The 16364-nt window shown below is 37.1% G+C and overlaps 3 protein-coding genes across 3 annotated transcripts in view; 2 read left to right on the top strand and 1 right to left on the bottom strand.

The window, feature by feature from the left end:
• Nucleotides 1-29: 29 nt before the first annotated feature.
• Smp_019860 (putative DNA-binding protein rfxank) lies at nucleotides 30-3005 on the top strand (the record flags this gene model as incomplete). Its single annotated transcript, XM_018793477.1, has 2 exons — nucleotides 30-110; nucleotides 2597-3005. 2 exons carry the CDS (start codon nucleotides 30-32, stop codon nucleotides 2987-2989), a joined length of 474 nt encoding a protein of 157 aa, XP_018647986.1. The 3' UTR covers nucleotides 2990-3005.
• A 4052-nt stretch (nucleotides 3006-7057) lies between these two features.
• Smp_019880 (der1-like protein, derlin) lies at nucleotides 7058-8193 on the bottom strand. The gene is made up of 6 exons (XM_018793478.1): nucleotides 8081-8193; nucleotides 7978-8043; nucleotides 7772-7939; nucleotides 7545-7740; nucleotides 7424-7514; nucleotides 7058-7380 (listed from the first exon to the last, which is right to left on the bottom strand). Exons 1-6 carry the CDS (start codon nucleotides 8165-8167, stop codon nucleotides 7284-7286), a joined length of 705 nt encoding a protein of 234 aa, XP_018647987.1. The 5' UTR covers nucleotides 8168-8193; the 3' UTR covers nucleotides 7058-7283.
• Nucleotides 8194-8326: 133 nt separating this feature from the next.
• Smp_019890 (putative syntaxin) overlaps nucleotides 8327-16364 on the top strand; it is a 30418-nt gene continuing 22380 nt past the window's right edge. The window contains exons 1-5 of the mRNA XM_018793479.1: nucleotides 8327-8604; nucleotides 8641-8715; nucleotides 8746-8819; nucleotides 8854-8962; nucleotides 11711-11784. Of these exons, the coding sequence (XP_018647988.1) occupies nucleotides 8484-8604; nucleotides 8641-8715; nucleotides 8746-8819; nucleotides 8854-8962; nucleotides 11711-11784 (453 nt within the window). The 5' untranslated portion in view covers nucleotides 8327-8483. The remainder of the gene's footprint in view (nucleotides 8605-8640; nucleotides 8716-8745; nucleotides 8820-8853; nucleotides 8963-11710; nucleotides 11785-16364) is intronic.

Raw genomic sequence — 16364 nt, forward strand, 5'->3', positions numbered from 1 at the left:
CAGAATCGAAAGACCTAACATTTTTTCAAATGGCTGCTCAGGGTGAGCTGTTGTTGCTTCAAAGGGAAATAGAAAGTCGGAACTTCAATCTAGATATCCCAGATAACCAGGTTAGTATCAAAGTAATGCAACCTACGTAAATATGTGATAGACTAGTACATGCACCTAAAGAAGCTTCTTAAAATTAATACTATCATCTACATCTTTTTCGTCAAACTCTGAGTTTAATTGTTACTAACCAACAGTTTTTCTGAGTAGTTAAAAGGTACAGTATTCTGTCCACCACAGTTCAATAAAATCATAAAAGAGATCTTGACAGAGTTATTAAGTGGATTATTTTGTGTTCGCTTCAATATTATGGCTTATGTACCAAGAGTATATATATATATATATATATATATATACTTTTATCAACAGTTTTTAGTATTGTTGTCAATGTCGGTTTAGCCACGCCATGAGACCAACAAACTAAGCGGACGGTTCGAAGTATGTCCTGTTCTACGTTCCCAAATGGACTGTGTTTAGATTTTTCCAATGAGTCGCCTTACACGTATTCTAAGTTCAATTAGCATTTATTACAGTAATGCATCTATTTGCACATACCTACTGTATTTTTCAGCAAGTGTTTCGAAAAAGTTTGGTACCGTTTCCTTTGATATAGGTATACTTAGATTATTTCATATACCTAGAATCCGACTACTATCATCCATTCAATGGATTTAAAGCTCGATTCAAATGACAGTTCCAAGTACATTTCGCGATAACGTTTACATGGTGTAGTTAATTTACAGTCATTTAACGGATAAGTACTTGTTATATTTACTTTCCTGTACTTATTTTATAGGTTTTCTGGGGTTTTAGCCATCAATTCTAATAAATTGACATGGAAAGTCTTGGCCAACTGCAAAATACCAGTACTTTCCAAATGGCAGAATTCGTATACTAGTTGCTCATTCGAATCCTTTGATAGGGATGTGTTTTGACAATCCAAGTCGACGAGATTGTATTTCAGTAGAGATAGATTCATGGAGTGAGATGAAAAAATTGTCGCCACTAGAAGTATATATATGACAAAGTAGGAGTTTGTGAGAAATAAACAATTGTGATAAAAAATCCTAACGCAACATATTCAGATAGGGCAGCTCTTCGCAAGCTCAGACCTGACCATCAACAGTGTAGTAAAAGTCCTTTATCAGAATGAGTTTGCTTTTCGACACCTATACCAACGAAAGACAATGTCACAAGACCTTCCAACTGACGAAGTTAAATGCAGTTGTTTTAAAACTTGGTGGCAAATCCCCAACTTTTCGGTCTGAATAATTTAAAACAAAGATTCTTCCTCAAGCAGAGATTTGATTTAAACCCTTACAAACCGAAGGGTTTATTCTGAAGTTCCCTTACTAACGGGTCTTAACAGTAAATATGGGTTTATGTTTTCCCACAGGTCTCTGGATGACCTTTGTCTTTCGAATGCCTGCCCGTCGGTACCAGTTTATTTGTCAAAAGTGACTAAAGTAAATCATTTAGAAATCTCATGGGTTAGTTTTTTAGATAAATTTTTATGAAGCAATCACGACAAACATTGTTAAATAAAGTCGAATAAAGCAAGGACAAATGTAGCAGAATAAGGTGAATTCATTTATTTCGTGGATTCTCGTCAGCTGCTTACAATCTGGAAACGATAGTTATTATTTTTAACCGATATCATACTAATGAGGACTATTGGAATAACTATTAGTATGGAGAAACTGTAAAGTGGATAAATATTTGCGTTACTAAGTAAGAATTCTGGATGAAAAATGTTAAAATACACGGAGAAAGTTTCTAAAGAATGAAGATTGTTCGGGAAAAGGGATTTGTTTTAGCATTTTCTAAATTTTCCGCGTGATCACCAACTATATGAGATGTCATTGACAAGATAGAATGTGGCTAACAGTTAAGTTTACAGCTCGCGTTTCGCGCTGTTTATGAATCGTCAGCAAGTTGTACGTCCGTCCCAGAGTTAATATTCACTTCGGGACTCGGACCCAGTACCGTTTGCTTTAAAACGCCACCACTAAGCTACTGATAGCTATTCACTTGTGCAAAGTGTATAAGATTGAATTTAATTTGAAATGGTTTGAACTATATTGTCGCCGATATTTTTGACGGAAATTCAATCAGAATACCCATATACCAACCAAGATTGACCAAATTTTCGTCAAAAATATCGACGGCGGGATAATTCAGACCATTTCAAACGGAATTAATAATGAGATGTTTTACAAATTCAGCATCGTGGAAAAAAACAAAGTATATTATTTCGCCAGTAAAATTAATCAATTATTCACTCCACAATCGTGCACGTGTTTATTTCTGTCAGTAAAATGGATTTGTTTCCCACGATGGTACATTCTTAAAACACCTTGTTTACACAACTAATGTGTATGCGGAGGATTTAAAAACAACGCAAAATAAGTCCACTTTATCCAACAAAGTTTGGTGTTATTTTATTACAAGCTATTCAAGAGTCCATATTTTAGTGGTGTAAATATCGATACAAGTACATGCTTTGATGACTACTTGTTGTTAATATGCTCTGTTATTTAATTTGCAGGGATTTACGCCACTGTTATGGGCTTGTGCTAATGGACAGAAAGCTGCAGTGGAGTTACTCGTTTTCTATGGTGCAAATATCATTCTATCTGGAGATAACGGAGAGACAGGACTGCTCTTAGCTGCTAGCCGCGGTCACTTTGATGTGGTTCTTTACTTGCTCAAAGCTGGATGCCCAGTAGATCTATCTGACGAGCTGTGCAATACTGCATTAATGTTCGCAGCCTATAACAATAATGCCGCAATTGTGTCTTTGTTACTCGATTGGGGTGCTGCTATTACTTCTATAAATGCAGACGGGTGGACAGCACTAGATTCTTTTATACGACGAGGCTCACGTGCCAGCCAACGTATAATTGAGAAGCATATTTTATCCCTGTTGCAAACTCATTAGTTTTTCAAACCAAAGCAGTCGGAAAAGTTTTTCCATGTTCGGAGGTACTCACGTGGTTTCGTATTTGTCATTGTTAAGGCTCGATAACTTCCGGACATTTTCACATGCACTGTGAAATCGTTTCAAAATGTATGTATAGATAAATATAAACTACTATCTTTTGTCAATCCGCGTAGTATTGACTTATTTGATGTTTTTCTAACTGTGCAGTGAACATGTCAGATCACTGGAATGGTTCGTACCGCGTAATCATCTGGGCGAAAACGTCATCTACGAGCGCGTGTTGAATGTGAATGTTATCGCCTGATTTACTCTTATTTTGGAACTAGTCCATCTAGTTGGACAACTGTGGTCGTTTTTGTAGGGGAACAAATGATCGTTCATGAGACCGATGGTTGGGAACCATATTCGTTCGATGCAGTAGGTATAACGGCTTGATGTTGAGCAAATCGAATAGTCCAACAGTATAGCTCAATCATATCTGTTCTATCAAACGTTTCTACACCTTCAATATCAATACACTGATGAGGTGTGAGTATAAGGCTTGCTCGCATCTATCAATAAACACAACTTGACTAGGATTTTGGTTCTTAACTATCATCATCTTGCGTGAAATAATTGAAAAGGCGATGAGTTACAGGAACACCGTCTTCATAGTGGTAAAGTTTATTAGGTTTGTGAGACGGTTATGGAAGTAAAACCGACTCGAAAATTATTGGTATAATTGCGACTATCGGACTAATAGAATGGTGGCAAAACTGACCCTCTAGTCCGAACCAAAAGTATTTCAGAAAACCTGGGATATATTCGGCTGGAACGATCCCATGGGAAATTCGGTCACTTTAATCACCTCCATATTTTGTTGAATCGATTCTGTTGTCATAAAATTTCCTACATCAAACCAAGCAGCCTGTTGAGACACATGTAGTGCTAAAAATTGTTTATCGATTGGGTACTAACTATGCATCATATAAGCATTTAGAGATGTTTCAAACAAGTCATTCTAATCGTTGAGTTACAACGGCGTGTAAATTAAAGACCAGCTTCGTCTGTTGGACTTTAGATACCGTTCACTCAAGGAAATTTTTGCATGTCAGATAGTGTTTCGTTCACAATATTATAGACACTACCCAATTTAATCTGTGAAACCAAAGCTTAAGTTGACTGAGAATACATGGTAGACAATCTCATCTGCCTTGTTTTTAATGTAGATATTCACTCGGATAAAAATTAACTAGTTAGAAGTACATATAAAATATCACACCGTTTCTTACGTTACATAATCTTTCCAAGAAACGAGACCATCCCGGTGAAATTCAATAGGAAACAACTCAGCTGGGTCACTTTCACCACCCAAATGTTTCATGAAACTATCTGTGCGCTATAATAAATAAAACCAGTTATTCAAATACAGCTGGTTGTGATATACTGAGGCACTAGGTGATAAATTTAACATGCAACAAACTAGTCAGTCAGCAGCTTGTATAGTAACATTACTTTGGTCCCAATTATGATGCTTAGTCGACCACGGAACAGGCTATAGTCGGACTCAATTTCTTGACATGTGATTTGCTGAAAAATGTGTAACAGTCGGACCAGCTAATGATCGCTTAAAGTAATATAAATTAACCGTAGTTAAAAGAAGTGGGTGTACTAACACAATTTATTCGTCCTGATAATAATTATCCAAGGCTCCATTAAAGAATACAACTCTTGTCTTCCTGAATAAAAGTTAACAGATGAAGAAATCATCTGAAAATATAGAGCAGGCAATGAGATGGGTTCTATCAAGACCAAGTGATACGTTAGCCTAATACATTTCGAACAACTTAACTTTCTAAGATATATGATAAAAGTCAAACCGAAGCATATGAAAAATTGGTGATAAGAAGAAACTATGAATCACAATCAAGCAAAATTATTTCCACCTTTATGACCAGTCAGTGGATGACTGTTGACTTCAAATTATTTATTGCTTTTTAAACTAGCTAAATATATTGAACTATGACATCTATGTTATTGTCAGTATCAATAGGCGTCTAACGTTGATCGATTTATGATCTCGATTGAGACTAATGTTATTGCCTATCATGGATCGGGACTCCACGAATCCGAAGGTAATTCGTGTTTTTTCACACGCAATACATATTAATGAAGACTGTTTTATGACAATGAGAGATCAGATTAGTCTTTCTAAAGTATTTTACACGACAACAAGCGATGTGATCGATCACATAAGCACAACATAATGCTTAGAACATACGTAGGTGAGGAATACCCAATACAGAAAGATCCTTTTACTAGGTTTAACAACACAATCCCAAATTGCTGCTAACAATGTAGAGGCGATGACTAATGAATATTATTTATTCCACAAACTATGTCTGCATTTCTGGTACTTATTCCTTTGCTTCTAAAATCTAAATCAAAATTGCAACGTGATAAGCCAAGTTATGTGGAGTATTATCTTCAATACCACTAAAATATAGTCGACATTTACAGAATCTTGACATGCCCCCCTTAAAACAAAGTTGAATCATACGTTGACAAGCTTTAAGGAATCACATCATTGAACAACCTTATGTTCGTTTTTTATAAATGTGCCGCTTTTCCACTAAGTAGTTGTAGGTATACTCAATATATTTTCTCAACAACTAAACATACAAACTTGACCTTAACTAAAGATAGCTTATAGTCTGAGAGTGATATCATTCTAATTATTACGTATAAACCAGAATGTGGTACCAAAATATTTCTAATTTATAGCACATTATAGCTATGTCCATAAATACCAGCGAAGCATAATTAAATACTAACGTGGGTAAGTTCTCGTAGTATAAATAAGCGGTTTGTTCCATAGAAGTGGTGATGCACTCGCTGAGATAGTTGTAGTTGTTTTTACTTACCATACATAACTCCCTTTCTTTTTATTTGAAAGATGAGGGTGTACTACAACTCAACCATAAGTTTATTTATTTAAACACATAAATATTGGTACAAGGAAGCACCAGATAAATATGCGCCTCACAAATCTCATTTGATTTGTGTGACGGCTGTGATACTGCCCAGGTGCCCAGACTGAAGCAGGTGGTTTTCTTAGGGGCCCACACCCGGAGCCTTTGACCTAAAGGTCTGATCCACAAGGCAGTGGAGCATCGTGAGGAGATGCAACCCCATGGTAGCCGGTGACCAACGATTGATTCATACGCCATTTGTTCCCTCAGGATACTGGAGCCCATGTGCATCATTGGTTTGGAATCATTGTTTTCTAACTCCCCTAGGTGGACCCTCCGTGTCCACCAACTCGGTTGAAGCGCCGGACATTCGATTTTCGTCCTCTCACTTTCGTGAACAACACCCCCGCCACGAGAAGGCAGTGAGTAGGACTTCCCTGGTAGAGGCTGTATACGCGTGGCCATGTGAGAGGATTTCGAGAGGGAGAGCAGACTCTCCCCACTCTCGGCCGTACCAAGGCATTTGGGGGCAAAAGTGGAGTAGTTCATTTAACAAGTGTAGGTTTTTATACCCAACTTTGATCCAGATTTTGTGTGAGGGCTAGTGATATTACATACTTTTTCAAACAAACGTAAATGGAGCGGTACTCAAACTTACGACAGAGAGGATAAAAGTCGAATGTCCTGACTACTAAGCTATCGCTCTATTGATACTGCCAAGCTCATAGATCTAGGGTTGCGTAAAAACATCTAGAATTTTTTAGTGTCGGTCGATTTTCTTGTAATGGTGCCGAAAATTATACAATAAACGATAAGATGTACATGTTCTTGAGTTCTCCGTATGTAGAAATATTTGTGTCAAGAATCAGATTCATTTTAGACAGAAAAAGATCGCACAACACAGCTAGAGGTTTGTCAGTGTCTTTATCACGCTAATCCACGTTTTTTCTCAAAGCAGATCTATGCCTGATCGGTTATATTATCACTAAAGCTTCTCTGGGATTCGATAATTCCACCTCGCCATAATGGTGGGGCGTGACAGTTTAGCTGATGTGCACATGTGCTGAAACCTACATTGCGTACAACTGACTGTTACTATTGAAAAAATCCAAAACATTATTGTGATTGTTTTAAATTTATAAAAAGTAGCAACAATGCGATTAGATAATCTCGAAAGTTTAAGGCAGTCTTAACGAACATTTACAGAATGAAACAAACCATGCAATAAAAATAATAAGCCAAAGTAAATAATCAAGTGAAGAAACTTTACACAACCTTATCAGGTACTCAGGGATGTAGGAAAAAGATAAGATAGAAAACTATTTGTTAGTACGGTGAGATCACTCCCGACCATTCCAATTGAAGCCTCCAGGTCTTCCCACTTCTGGAAGAGGCTCATAGTCACGATTAATTTGTCGTCTATTGAACAAATATTTCCTAATATTAGGAAAATACGTCAGTACTAATTATTCATGCCTACATAAATTCAGGTGTACGGAGTATTCGGAATCCATTCACTTGGTTAGGATATACGTCTTCGAGGAAATAATAAAGATGACCAACAAAGATACCTAAAGAGTTAGGGATGAAGACCTCCTTACCAATTAGATCAACCATCATATTATTCCCAAGAAGAAAAGAAAACGCAAAGAACACCCAGGGAAGGTACGGAGCATTTACTTCTATAATCCCAAATATGTTTAGCCTCACTAATGGATTTCTTCTACTCCAGACGTAGACTAGCATCATTGTCAAGACATGACTGAGAAACAGCATGTTAACAAACAAGGCGATTATCTGAAAAATAACTTGATGAAAGACATCCTACTATCGTGAGGGTTCCACAAAACAGAAACATCATGACGAAGTCGGCAGTTTTCGTACTGTACCAGGTTTCTTCCAACATACGACAGTATCGATAAGCGAACAGAATATTAAAAAGAAAGCTGAAATTAAACGATCCGAAGAAGCAAAACGATGTAACCAGCCTCCATAACTAGTAAAGGGCTACTAAGAATACGCGAGAATACAAACCTGAAAGTTGTTCGCTATTAACGACGGATTGAAGTATAATTGAAAAGGCGAAATTAAGTTGAGTTGCTAAATTGTAAAAATAACGACATAAGTAGCTACTTACAACTGCAACTGTTAGTAGAAAACACGTTGATATGTATGCAGACGTGACAGGAGGAGTATTTGAAATCTCTTGAGATATTATATCCATACGAATTCAGTAATGACGAACCACACCGATTAATAATCCCGCCCTGTATTATTTGATTACACTCCTTATTTCACCACTTGTAACTCCAGTTTTTCATTAAGAAGATTACTGAAAATAATTTCAAGGACTGAGTTAGTTTTGTTTTTATAAGCGCGGGAGTTTTATTTTCAGGGCGGCCGCTTTTTAATGACGAAGGACTTGATAAGCGCTCTTCGGGCTGTAAGTGTGTAATATAGAGGTGTATTTCCCTCAGGCGCAACCTGAAGATGCAAGTGACCTGCCCGACACTTCCTTGCCCCTTGATGGGTCTCAGTACATGAATGATTTTTTCTCCCAAGTTGAGGAAATACGAAACTTGATTGAACGGGTTCAGTCCCTTGTTGATAATGTAAAAAATAAACACAGTGACATATTGTCTTCGCCTAATCAAGACGAAGGTAGTTTCCAATTTTTTAATAGTTTTTGTGTTCCAGCTACAAAGGCTCAACTTGAAGATGCTATGGCCGAAATTAAGACAATCGCACACAGGGTGCGTGCAAAACTAAAGCGTAAGTAATTTTACCGTCTAAGATTTGCAGAGATGGAAATGAACATTGAATATGATGAAAACTCTGACAGGACATCAGCGGATTTACGGATAAGAAAAACTCAGGTACAACTGTCCTATGGCTTCTAATCGCTTATAGTATTCCACAATTTCTCGGAACTTCATTGAAGTTATGACCGACTACAACAAAGCTCAAGTTGCTTTCCGAGACGCCTGCAAAAACCGAATAAAGAGACAAATGGAGATCGGTTAGTTTTGTATATTATCATTATGTCCATGCCCATTGCGATACATACATGCATCTCTATTTATTTTTAGAGCACTACAATTTTGTGTGTACAGACTTTAGTTCATTACAATAGCTTACTTCTATCATTGTCTCAAACGGTTAAAAGCACCAACATTTATATGCTTTGACCAAATGAGTGCAAATATTGGGAAATTAACTGTACAACTAAACTGTTGGTTTAAAATGTCTTCTGAACTAGTTTAGTCACATAATGTCAGACAGACCATAATTAAGGTCTCTTATTTAAATGCGTAGATAGAGGTTAATATCAAACCTGGAAATTCTCATATCTTGTAGCTGCATTTTCTATCAATAGCACTTATTATACTCAGTGCTTCATTCTTTGTTTAATAATATCCCATTTCTGTTTTTGTTTTATTTTCGAAATACTCAAAAAGCTAATGTGGCACCTTGATAATGTCTCCTCATTTTCAAACCTTTCGTATTATCAAACAATAATATCCTGTGAAGCATGTCCTGGCAGTTCCATCCTATAACTGATCCTAGTATTCTTTATTCCTCCATACATTCTCTTCGTAATTAACATGCTATGCAGATTCTCAAGTCTATTTAGTCATTCTTTTGTTACACATTAGTAGTTAGTACAAATCCGGGCTTAATCTTTTCACTCACTTGAGATTGCTCAACTACATCCCTTGGTTTATTTGGTCGAAACTTCGTACCAAAAATGACATTTCTTTACATTTGTGTGATTAGTAGATGAGAAAACTACAGTCTTAGGTTTGTCAGTAGTCCCATTATATTTATCAATTGTCTTTGTAAACTTTAAACAACTCATTATTCTATGCATTGGTTTTTTCATTTAATCTGTTTTCTGGTTACGTGCTAGGGTTGACTTGACTATCTCTAGTTCCACATTCAACGAAATAGTTTAGGTCATTAGGTGTGTATTTAACCCTTACGTCATACATATCTGACCGTCCTAGTATTTATTTCTTTTTCACTGTCACATTTTTTATTTGAACACAAATATTGGTACGGGGGGCACCAGATATATATGCGCCACACTTTGTTTGAGGGATGTGGTACTTCCCGGGTGCCCAAACAGAAGCAAATGGTTTTCTTAAGTTACAGTCAAAGCCTTTGACCCAAAGGTCTGACTAACAAGGTAGTGGAGCAGCGTCGGGTGATGCAGTCCCATGGTAGACAGTGACCAATAATTGGTTCATGCACCATTGGTTTGGAATGAAGGTTTCCTAACTACCCTAGATGGACCCTCCGTGTCAACGAACCCGCTTTTCGTAAACAACACCCCCGGCACGAGAAGGCAGTGAGTAGGACTTTCCTTACAGAGGCTGTATACGCGTTGCCATGTGAGAGCGTTTCGAGGAGGGTGGCCTCATCCCACTCTCGGCCGTACCAGGGCATTTGGGGGCTTTTCACTTTCACACTGACAATCGTTTTGTAGCCACTGTCGATACAAGCTTAGCGTTGGACTTAGTTTCAACCAGCCTCACATAATTTTTTTGTCTCATGTATACGAAGGTTTCTCAAGATCTATGCTGTCATCTAACACTTGTTTCGTCAACCATATTCCGTTCATTTGGGACCAAGTCATACCAACGTCCAATTGTCGTAACTTATTTGAAACTTTAGATCCTATACTTTCTTCACAGTTGATTCATGCACCCGAACAGCTCATTAAAAGATGTACTTCCTCATCTCTATTCATTTGACTATCTCCTTAGTTCTTATTTCAACTATGCATGAGATATTATCATCAGCAACTTTCTGATCCCCTTTTGAGTAGATCCTCGTGCATTGAAATTTCTTTAAGTATATACTCTGCCTTTGCGTTTTGAGAAAGCTATCGAAAGTTTATGAGTTAGAAACGTACCTTTTGGCCCTTAAATTGAAGCGGAGGATTAGTGGTTGAATCATTTGACTACTAACTTTTAGTTATGTGTTGGAACCTTGCTCTTCCTAGTTCATTTCAGGTAACTGATATAGTATCATTATACAACAAAAGTATGTTCGAAAAGAACAGAAACTGTACTTGGTTATTGAGTCACATTGAGATGGTTTTATATGAATAGTCCTTACTTACTTACTTACGCCTGTTACCCCTCGTGGAGGAGCATAGGCCGCTCACCAGCGTTTTTTTAGCGAGTTAGTTTTTCTACGGGATGGGATCGCTAACCCCATGCCCAACCCTCCTCCTTTACCCGGGCTTGGGACCGGCAGTAACTCTTGAAGAGCTACAGGCGGAGTTCCTTATTGACTCCACATTACAAACAAAACGATTAGTATATCCATCTTCATGATCATCAGTTACAATAAAAGTTCACCTCACTTTTGTCGGCTATCTTGTACATTAAATCTGTTGGTAGAAGTTTTTGGGTCGCTACCTGAATCAGCATATTTCTACAGTCCGGTCACAACCTTTAGAACTAATTATAGTGTTCTAGAACAGAGACAATTATATGCAACGTCTTTTGTCGTTACAGTCATTTAAAAACCTATGTTTTTATGTGGTTTATGATAAATTAAGAAATATAGGGACTTCTTGTTCAAACTCAGGAGGGAACCACTGTTGTGTATTGAATCTCAGTGAAGTAGTGCGAATTTGTTTTCAATGTGCCGTTGCGAACATATATATATATAAACAGACTAAATCAAGCAATTTTTTGTTTTACACGTATTTTGTACTTTCGTTTTTTTAACGGGGAGTAACTTTTTATTTTAGCTGAGAGAAAAATTTCTAATGAAGAATTGGAGGATATGTTAGAATCTGGGAATCCTGCCATTTTTACACAAGAAGTTAGTGTGTTCTAATTTATTGTATAACCAAACTTTATTATTCTAACCCACTTTATAGAAATGATATATATATATATATATATATATATATATATATATATATATATATATATATATATATATATATATATATATATATATATATATCCAGCCCGTTTAATTGTCAAACATTACACAGATTACATTGTATTTCACAAATGTCTTAATCTTAGCAACCCATTTTTTAATAATAATCGACAGTCGTTTTAGTAATTTTTAGGCTTTCCACTATCACATGCTGTTTTTTTACTAAAGCTGAAATCTAGTAGGTCGATTGTCAATATAGATGAACTGTTTTATTGCAAAGTAAAACATCAAAATGAGCAACCTTTTTGAGAATAATTTTTCATGTTTAGGGATAGTTAACTTCGAATTAATATTTTAAGAGACGTAATGTGTGACTTTGCATATCTTCAGTGGTCACCATCAGCTTTCGAACTACGTTAAATATTAAGTGATTATGATCCCCGTATTCATTTCGTCTTAAACTCTGTGTTTGGACAGTCATTCCTTCAGTCACAACGTAGAACCTGGTATGTGTTTACACTAGTTCAAGTTCCCGTACCCTGTTAGCACAGAGACAAGATTGTCAGGGCAAACTCCGAAATAATAGGGGTAGTAACTGTCAGTGGTAATAGGAAAGTGTTAGCGGGACATAGATTGGATTAAAGCATGTTTCATGCATGATAGTGTTGCTGAGCGCTGATTGGCTAATTCTAAACCGATCAGCCCGGGCAAATTATTGGAGAAAAATCTAGAAGCTCCTTATGCATATACTATAAATATATGAACGTTATTCAAACTAGTGATTGCTGTTCACATACCATTATTATTTTGAATACAATTTCATTCCTGTTCAACGTGTTCTGATTTTGGGGTCTTGTCATCGTATAAGAATACTAAGCAATAGGAATAGCTGGGTCGTTTATATAGCAAAACACAATTATAACAGAAAGATTAGGCATCGAAGTTAAAATTCAGTGGAAAAATATAAATTCATGAATTAAAATCTAAAAAAAAGTTATGATGAATTTAGAATCTCAGAATCTGGGGGAAGCCAAAGAATGGATTCACTTGCGCCGTTGCAAACGATTGTGAACCATGTCATTCAAAGTCCCTAAACCTCTGTTTGCTATTTATTTCTGCTATTTTAAGGCTTCATAATATCGTTCAAAATGTTCTAAGGATGATAAATAATAACTCAGTTGTCAAGTATGATTCCTGTATACTTCAACAGAAGTAAAACGGAGTTCAAGTTGACAACCCAGTACTTGTAAGTTTAGTGTCATAATCAATAAGTTATCGCCCCACACACTTAAATAGTATTTATTTCGTTAGTTAAGATCATCGATACTGCTAGTAGTTTTCCGTCGTAATAAAGTGTCGTGGAATCATTTCAGTTATGGAATTCATACCGCAATACCGAACATCGGGATTTTTTGTTCTGTAATAATACAGTCAGTCAGCTACAACGTACGACCAGGCACACATATGCATCGGTCCAAGTTACCATACCTCATTAGCACGACAAGATGAGCACCGAAATCATAGTAGTTAATTTAATGGTGGTAATATGTAAAAGAAAGGTTGTATATAAGGATATAATCCAGGAAGGAAGACAGATATGAAGCAATTTTAATGTCACGGCTTAAAGGAAAACAAAGAGTGTATACACCTACGCCATTGTGATCGATTATGAGCCATGTCACCTAGAGTCTCCAACCATTGGTTACGATAGTCAAGCGGACCCCAACCAGGTAGTCTGTATCTGCCAACATGGCTCAGACTAGAAGTTAGTGACTTCAAGCACTGATGCCATGTTTCTGTTTGGCCACCCCTAACTCTCTTCCAACCATCCCCTACACTAGTCAGCCTTGCGCGTCGTGGTAATCGGTGTCCAGACATACGTAACACGTGAACCAACCATCTCATTCGATGAAGATTCATGACCTGATCAACTGATTTACCATCATTCCCTAATACCCTGTGTCTAACCTCACTATTACATACCCGGTGATCCCAGCAGATGCGAGCAATATTTCTAGGGCATCTGTGGTCAAATACTAGTAACCTAAGAGCATCTTCTACTCTTAATGGCCATGTTTCGCAGCCGTAAAGTAGAACCGAGCGAACTGCTGCGCAGTATACTCGTCCCTTAATTGATAGACGGATATCTCGTCTTCGCCATAGGTGACGTAAGTTGGCAAAAGCCAAACGAGCTTTTTGAATCCGTGCTGAGATTTCGTCAGACACCAACCCATTAGGGCTGATCAGACTTCCAAGATAAGTGAAGTTGTCGACGCGTTCGACTACTTCACTCCCTATCCTTAGTTCAGGTGTTGACGCAGGCCAGTCCCGGAGTAACAATTTGCACTTGGATGGGGAGAAACGCATCCCAAACATCCTGGCATTATTACTCAGTTCTAACAGAAGACTCTGCATTTTGTCAGCGTCTTCACCAAACAGGACTATGTCATCTGCATATTTTAAGTCGATAATACATCGCTTTATGTACCAGTTACGGTTATTAACGAACGGTACAAGTTGAATCCTTCGAAAAATAGGGAGTTAAACAAGAGGATACTGAGGTGACTTACTGATTTCATATTTAAATCAATCATCGTCAGCCAATTGACAGAAAATTATGTATAGGTGTACTCTTCATAAAATTTATGGCTGTGATGTTTTTGCGCGTACGGTTGCATATCTCATCGTTATCATTTTGGGTATAATATGTACGAAAATTCGACTGAATCCACTTAAATTGCTTCTTATTATAAATACCACCATGAAACATAAATAAAAATAAAAGTAATACTATCAAATTTAGAACTTTTAATGTGGTACTATCTCTATTTGGTTGTGCATATTAGAACTATATATACTAATCTTACGCTTCCCGGAGTAAAATAGTCACTAAGAGCAACTTTGCGATGATAAAAATGGGGAGCTCATTGAAGTTATTATCACAAGTAAAACTTGCTGATTTATTCTTTGTCCGATAGTAAAGCTAGTTCTGTGAAATACTTGCTAATTCGGTTATCGCAGTATTGTTCCGACATCACTCCAACAAATGTGTTATTGCACAATCACTACCAGTATTACTGGGGGATTTTGCTTGGACTTATATCGTAAGTAATGCAGTTGTTAGGAAACGGGTACTAGGTAAGGATGGCAAATCGATTGATGAAGTAGTGAAACTTCATCAGTTGAGATGGCTGGGACACGTGTTACATATGCGCAATCACCGACTGCCCCGATGTGAAATGTTTTATGGTGTAGGGGTAGGTTGGAAGGAAGCTAGGGGCGGCCAGACCAAAAAGTGGCAAAAATCAATGAAGTCACTGACAATTGGACTGAGCCATGTTGTTAGGTGTAGACTACCTGGTTGGGATTGGCGAGATGATAGCAATCGATGGTTAGAGACCTTGAATGACATGGCTCAAAATCGTTTGCAATGGCGAAGGTGCATCCGCTCTTTATGTTCTGTCAAATTCTAATCTCCTGAATTCTTCAGGTCTCTATCTTTTTTCTCTTTCCAAATTTATTTCATTGGATTATACTCCTTGAATAACATCTTCAGACCCTAATCTTTTCGATCACTGCTTATACTCTTACTACTTCTACCACTATGGGATTTGAATCGACAACTGCATCTCTGTGCTAATGTGGTATGGCAAGTCGAACTGATGTACGTACGTACGAAGTTCTACGTTGTGACTGACTGACTGACTGATATCGTAACAAATATTATAAGTGGCTTAATAACCTCATTGGTTTTATTTGCTGATGAAAAATAATCACACTATAAGTAGTCACTAATTAAGTGACTTCTAAATTGATTGAAGAACCTAACTTTCCATCATTTTCGTTCCGTATCACATAAGCAGGCCAATTATTTTCCAAACAGATAGTAAACAGTTTCCAGCCATCTGTAGATCGTAATTAGGTAACTGAAGTCATCTGTGACAAAAGGTGTAACTTCAAAGTAATTCTTTAAAACAGCATTCTAAGTTTCTGGGTTGCTTTTGTGATGTGGTACTTATATCGACATAAGTAGTATATAACGATAGTCAGGATTAGAATGTCTGGCAGCAGAAGGTCAAAAAAGATCAAGGAGGAAAGAATGGGGATAGAAAGCAATTGGTATGGAAATGAAGGAACAGTGAAGTCCGGGACGATTGTTTGACATTTGCAAAGGAACACTCAAGTTTTAGTGAATTGATTGACATTTTGCAAATGAAGCATTTACTGTATGGTTCTCAGATTTTACTAAGATGTTCTGTAATTTTGTGCTCAAATACATTCGATTGCCCCCACTTATGTTCTAGTTCACTACACACTTAATACCCATTCTTCAAGTAACGTGAGTTATGAGTGTTGGTCAGAAATAAGGAGTTTTGCCTGATGATGAGTGTATAATTTACTGAAGTAATTCCCTCACTTAACTCATTGTTGATAAATAATTTGGGTGACATATTGTCCCAGAAAATCCCACTCCAATATATAGGTGATCATTTAATTTGGTAAATTTGTGGAGT

Source organism: Schistosoma mansoni, chromosome 1 (genome assembly GCF_000237925.1).
Source record: "Schistosoma mansoni strain Puerto Rico chromosome 1, complete genome".
NCBI classification, from domain to species: domain Eukaryota; kingdom Metazoa; phylum Platyhelminthes; class Trematoda; order Strigeidida; family Schistosomatidae; genus Schistosoma; species Schistosoma mansoni.

Coding starts and splice junctions, on each gene's coding strand:
- Smp_019880 (XM_018793478.1), bottom strand. CDS start 8,167: ATGGATATAATATCTCAAGAGATTTCAAATACTCCTCCTGTCACGTCT. Junction 7,741..7,771: donor TTTGTGGAACCCTCACGATA/GTAGGATGTCTT, acceptor GTTATTTTTCAG/ATAATCGCCTTGTTTGTTAA. Junction 7,381..7,423: donor CTCCGTACACCTGAATTTAT/GTAGGCATGAAT, acceptor TCCTAATATTAG/GAAATATTTGTTCAATAGAC.